The sequence below is a fragment of the Primulina eburnea genome, chromosome 1, assembly GCF_022965805.1.
Source record: "Primulina eburnea isolate SZY01 chromosome 1, ASM2296580v1, whole genome shotgun sequence".
In the NCBI taxonomy this organism is placed as follows: domain Eukaryota; kingdom Viridiplantae; phylum Streptophyta; class Magnoliopsida; order Lamiales; family Gesneriaceae; genus Primulina; species Primulina eburnea.
In genome coordinates, this window is record NC_133101.1 from 16874413 (window position 1) to 16881250 (window position 6838).

At 32.5% G+C, this 6838-nt stretch overlaps 1 protein-coding gene across 3 annotated transcripts; it reads right to left on the reverse strand.

Moving 5' to 3' along the window:
* Window positions 1-1345: 1345 nt before the first annotated feature.
* On the reverse strand, window positions 1346-6248 carry LOC140828578 (uncharacterized). 3 transcript variants are annotated; one of them, XM_073191522.1, is made up of 2 exons: window positions 5902-6248; window positions 1346-3121 (listed from the first exon to the last, which is right to left on the reverse strand). In XM_073191522.1, exons 1-2 carry the CDS (start codon window positions 5932-5934, stop codon window positions 1721-1723), a joined length of 1434 nt encoding a protein of 477 aa, XP_073047623.1. In that variant the 5' UTR covers window positions 5935-6248; the 3' UTR covers window positions 1346-1720. The 3 variants fall into 3 exon arrangements, with proteins under 3 accessions (XP_073047623.1, XP_073047637.1, XP_073047631.1); XM_073191536.1 differs by having other exon boundaries at window positions 6047-6247; XM_073191530.1 differs by having other exon boundaries at window positions 6019-6247.
* Window positions 6249-6838: the final 590 nt, after the last annotated feature.

The window sequence follows — 6838 nt, forward strand, 5'->3', positions numbered from 1 at the left end:
AATCACGACAAATCATAGGGATCACGAATGACTATGTTTTTACGTGTCACATAATGCCATATAGTATCTTTCTCAAAACCCCAGAATCAAAATCCAATAATATCAAGGTATCCAAGGATCATAGCTCAACGTGCTTGTTATGTATCGTTGTATGCATAAAATGATGTGTGTTAACAAAATATTTATTTTTATACATCGATCTACCAATCATAAATGTCATGTATGCCACATCAACTCAACAAATAACACATATAAACACATACTTTCAGTCAAATCAATCAATCAAATATCATATGACACAAATATATGTCGCATGTTACACAATCGCAACACACCTCAATTCCTCTTCCTCAGTTTAATGTAGCTCTATCCGATATTAGGATTTCAGTACATAAAATCAATCTACATAATAAAATATTCATTTCGATCAATGAACTCATTCAAATGCAACTCTAATAGTGTTTTTGAATGTCTCAATTCGTTCTACGCTATTCAGTTTAACATTTTCATTATTAGGATAATTATATGGTATTATAAATCCTAATAACTTATTGTTATACAATCATTAATATCCATCTAATCATTTACGATCAAAATTTCAAGTTGCGGAATTTTTATGAGACTTTGAAAATTCATATAAAATTGAAATCATAATATAATTCAATTTCGACTTTGAAAGTTAATTTCACATCGGCTATTCTATCGCAAATATTGATTTCAAATTCAAATATATGATATTCCATTAATTATATAAATAAAAGTGTTGAATGCAAGAGAAAGTTAGATTCAGATGACAGAACTTGATTTCTCATCTTTCTTCGTAGAAGAACAGAGGAAGGACGAAGAATTTTGCCAACATAATTGTGCAACTTGTGCAGCTAAGGTGGTGGGCGCAGTTGTGCGATATCTCATGCGGCCACACGTTTATTGCTATCTGGAAAGAGTTTGGCGCGTGGGCGTGCGAGTATGCTCCTTGTTCTGTCCGAAACTCTATTTTGCATTTGGAATTAGCAACAGTCGTCAACATGAGATTGAAGATCTATATCTTGTCTTTCATTTACCATTGATCTGACTCAATTTGAATACCAGACACGGAAGTAATGCTCATTCTCTTAAAATGTGTCAATGGAAGAACTTCAATGCGTATGACACACTTCGAGGTGATTTTACCCCTATTTCGGAATGGACTTGGACAAAACTCAAAACATAAAAGTTTCAGTGTTATGTATAGCTTTAATGAAATTGATTTCATCTCATTATAAATAATACTCAGATTAATATGCCAGAAAACGTAACATTTGTCGCTTATATATGACGGTTCAACATAATTTTCAAAATAAATCAATTATTAATACAATATTTCATTATCACAACATATTTTCTCATTTTTATTGTCAATTATATACTTCATACACTCAATAATATTACAAATATCATGAATTATCGAGAATTAAAATACGATTACATTTATTATGAACATTTATGCCACACAGAAACTTAACTAAATATTTCCATTTAGAAGGTCAATACTCAAATGAAATAACAAAAAAAAGTATATGAAATAGCTTCATCTTTTCCACATTTTACCAGCGGATTCTCTATATGGTAAGAAACATTACACACAAAAGGGGCACTCTGAGATATTTGTGTTTGCAAAAAAGAAACACGTGGGAGGACTTCAATTCAAGGGAATTGATGCGGCTTATAGTACCAAGATACTTCATTCTGATGCAGCATCTTCAGTATTACTACCTTCAGTTTGTATCTCGGGGAGGGTATCAGGATCCAAGCGGGCATCTGTCTCCTCCAAGGAATGGGAAGAATCAGATACATCAATTGAGTACTGTTGAATTTCTTCGGAATTTTCGGTATTTTCAGATTCCAATATTTCACTTGCACCATCATCTGCATCAGATTTCTGAGCATCAATCACATCATTTGTTTCTGTTGAAGAATCTGTATTATTAGACATTTCAGACGACTTCAGCGTGCTTGACTCTTCATCTTTGGTGTCATTAGGATTTGTAGAATTAGAGGCAATATGACCATCATCCATGACGAAAATAGAATTATTGGCCTGCTCTACATCAATACTTTGCAAGTTCAATCTTTCAAAAGATGCACCCTCAGATAGAATTTCCTGATCACGCGTCTTTGTTGAGATCTCTCGTGAGCTGTTGCCAGTTTTCAAATTATCGTCGGAGACTTCCCTAACCGTGGTGATAAGAGATGAGCCGTTTTCAGAGTCTTCCACCACATTTTCCTTATCTTCACCTATTGTTACATTTGAATGTTTCTCATCCAGAACCATTTCACCACCTTCCTCCAACTTTATCCTCTTCTCGCCCATATTAGTTTCTTCCAAAATGTTATCTGGTTGTTCATTAATGTTTTCATCATTTTGATTCTCGGTTTCAGTAGTCTCTACTTGGGTATCATGAGTTACCGCACTCGAAGCATCATCAGCCTTGTAATGTTCCTCGCGTGCCTCGTGGATACTTGTATCATCTCCATCACGATCACCTTTTTCTATGGAACTTTCCTTCTCCACTTGTCCATCTTCGGAATCTTTTTCTTCATTCTTGTTCTCATTCTCATCATCGCCGTCCCTCTCCTTCTCACCATCTACAAAATCTTCTTCACGATCAACCTCTGGATCTAACTTCTCTTGTCCATGATCTTCTATCTCGTCATCTCCACCTTCCACTTTTTCGTTCTCAGTATCTTCAACTTTCTTGTCTTCCAACTCATCTTCTTCATGCTTATTTTCGTCCACAAGTCCTGTTGTTTCCTCCTCTTTTTCTGCTTCTTCGTCATGCTGCTCATTCTTAGTGATAGCATCCTCCTCTTGAGGACGGATATCTTTTCTACCAAGTCTTATAAAACCGTCACTACCTCCTCTGGTAATCGAGGCTTTCACATCACTTTCATCAAATTCTTTCTTCTTATCATGGGAGTGCTTAACTTGGTATATCAACCAAAAACAAACAGCAAGTAACAAAAATATCTGAAGAACATGCTTAACTTTGATTCCCTTGGATCTTTGGTTTCTATTGGGAGTCTGCCCGGACATAATGATTTCGTCGACCCGTTTTGATTCGCTACTTCTCATTTCCCAATGCTGAGTGCACAAAATCATGTCACAACATTAAAATATTTTCTATAAAAGAAAAAATTACTCATGCTAGGGAAAAAATCTAGCAATTTTCCAAAATACCACATCAATGAACTCCCATTATGAATTTTTAATGGAATTGGGCAGTTCTTCCTGCCAATATCATAGCCAGAACAAACATAGATGTCTAACATCGCAACATTACCAGACAATCATGATATGTCACAAAACCCATTGCATAATCAAATTCATAATGTTGCCTGTGTGAACAGCCCTTCTTTTTTCTTTTTTTTGCAATAAACTCTTAATATGCACCCGTAATTATCTAACATGAAGATAAAGTCCAAAAGTAAAAAGAAAAAAAGACGTGGTTCCCTTATATATGTGGGTTGCACCGCACAGCTCATGTCACATCTATAAAACTTATGTATTTTTCTACTTCATTTCTTCAAATACAAGCTTCAACTATTAAATACATTGAGACTGTGCACTTGTTTAGGATTTTACCTTTTGAGACCTATATATGATTGATACACAAAATAAATGCCAATGGCAAGCTTAAGGATGGAATGATTCAGTACTAACAAAATCTACATTATTGAGCAAATGACATCATTCCAAACTCCTGAAAGATTGATATAATTCTAGGCAGAACTCGAAACAATTGAACTCCTTTCACGGGAAAGCCCTCTCTCTTCTGCTTTCTGCTTCATAACCAAGTAAGTTTTTTTAATCAAAACTCAAAACTGCTTTTCATCTATTTTCATGCAAGTCCTCTCTGTCACCATATCAAAAATCTTGCAGTTTGCATAGGCTGAACTAAGAGTGAAATGCAATGGTTGTAAATCATTAATATACCCCAACGACTAACTCTTTTTTTTAAAACCAAATTAAGGTGTATTCATTCTATACTTTCAAAGACTTTTAATGATTTTTTTTAAATGATGAACTTTTGTGGAGTTGATGGATTTTTATTGACTTTTATGGAATCTCATATAATTGTAAAACAAATTTCATAGACTCTTGTAAACTTATTTTCAAGATTTTTGTAGACTTTTGTAAACTTTTTCATAGAATTATGTGAATTTTGTAGTTTATAATTGTGATTTATTTTTTATTAATTTTTTTAAAATAATTATTGGACATAGATAACCTCTTCAATTTTAAATTATTATTTTTATTTATGAATGTAAATGAATTTTACTTACTTAAAAGTTAAATCAATTTAATTTATGAAAAACGACAAATGAACTATCCAATTTATTGAAATCAAAATTTCAATTCTTTATGTCAATAAAACATATTAATGAATAATATTTTTATAAGTTCATAATAAAATTTTATTAAAAGAACACTCAAAATAATGAGTAGTCTTTTATAAAAAAAATCATCATTACTGACAATTTAATCAACATCGTTCTATATTCCATTAACTATGATATCCCTCCATGCATTAGCATTTGCTCGTTGTTGTTTTTGAGTATTAAATAACTGATCAAAGTCGTCACCTTCATAAACTTGTGCTGATGAAGACAATTGAGCTTCATTATCTAGTTCAATTTGAAATTCATCAAATTGACACGTCTTTCAAAGAAAATTGTGTAATATAGCACATGCCAATACAAGCCCTGTTAGGAGTGGGAAAAAATACCGAATTTTCAGTATACCGAGATTTCCGTAACAAAAAAATATGGAATTTACCGAATTTTAAGTATACCGAAGATTTCGGTACGGTACGGTAACAATACCGAATTTTTCGGTACGGTAACGATATCCAATTTGAAAATTTTGGTATATACCGAAATACCGGAAAAATATACAAAAAGTTTAAGATATATAATATTTTAAAACAATAAATTATAAATTTTTTTAAAATGTAAGGTTTTTTTGGTTCGGTATACCGAAAATTTTGGTATAGTATCGGTATGAATTTGCTTATACAATAATTTAAGATATATTAACTAAAATTAAAGAAAATAATTAAAAATAAAATGTTATATAATAATTAATAAAAAAATTAAATTTTAGTTTTTAAAAAGTACATATAAAAGGAAAAATAAATAGATGAGAAAAGAATGAAAATTTGTATTAAATGTACATCCAAATCTTTAGGTTGAATCAAAGACTTTTGTTGACATTTTATTATTGTACTTTAGGCTATAATTCTTGTACTTAATAGAATTCCATAGAGTCATTAAAAGTCTATTGACATTTTGAATACCTATAGAGTTTTATAGAGTTTTTAAAAGTCAAGTTTGAATACCACATGACTTTTTAAAATTCTACAAAAGTTTACATTGAATACCACTAAACTTTTATGGAGTATATAAAAGTCTAGTTTGAATACCTCTAGACTTTTAAACTCCATAAAAGTCATTAAAAGTCTATAACCAATACACCCCCTCGACTCCAGAATTTTTAAAAATCTTCAGATTTGAATGGTAAAATGATACCCGATAATCCAAGTACAAGTTTTTACGGATTTAGGTTCGTATGAATGATTCTGAAATTTACTCTGACTTCACCATCACTAAAAGAAAGAAAAATAAACCTAAAGAAAACTCAAAAGACTGTAAAATCCGGAAACATATTGAAACAAGCACAAGTCAAAGATCCAATCCCAGGAAAAAGCAAATGGAGATTTTCCACAAACCATGAGCTTCAACTGGGCAAATCAACAAATTATTGAAATAAAATCCCAAGTCAATGAAGTCGAATCAAATCTTTATAACAAATTCCAACAACCCATTTCCATATACAATCAATAAACGTAACAAATTGATTACCCAAGTCAAAAGATCCAAGATTTCACTCAACATTCACTTCGGCACCCAAGAAACCATCAAATTGTTCCTAAAATCAGCAGCTAAATTATAGTGTAACTGAATACAAGGACAAAATACCTGAAGAGGATGACGGCAAAAACTTGACCAGTAAAAGACAGATCTCTGCAGTTTATGAAGCAGAATTCAATGATCAAACTAGTTTCTCTCTTCAGTGGGACAGACAACTCTCCGATTTATGCTACTTGGGTCTGCACCGCTAACAATCCGGATCTTGCTAGCAGAGAGGAGGAGATGCCTACAACCATATAGAGTAAACAGTCGGGTCTTCTTTCTTTTCTTTTCCATTTTATTTTTTTGAGTTCAAGTCTTGGTTTAAAGTCAATTATTATTTCATTACTGCAATACACAACGAGACGTTATTTTATATAATTAATAATAAAAATTGTACAAAATTTGTTTGGTACAATAATTGTCTATGCTTGATAGAGCGATCGAACCGTGGTGTTTGAATTGCTGTGCGATTTAAAAAATTTGAGTTGCACTATTACCACTAGCTATAATTTTTGTTAAAGCGGCAAACACTCGGTCCTACAATTGGTATCAGAGCCAAGGTCACGAGTTCGATTCCATTGATTGCAAGGAGTGCAATTATTGGGAGATAGATTGTTGGGTGCAATAATTGTCTATGCTTGGTAGAACGATCGAACCGTGGTGCTTGAGCTGTTGTGCGGCGTAAAAGATTTGAGTTGCACCATTACCACCAGCTATAGTTTTTGGTAAAACGATAATTGTAGAACCGAGCGCTTGTCGCTTTACCAAAATTTATAAAGATTTGAGTTGCACCATTACTACCAGCAGAGCCAAGGTCACATGTTCTATTCTTATTGATTGCAATGAGTGCAATTATCGGGAAGACGATTGTTGGGTTTAACAATTG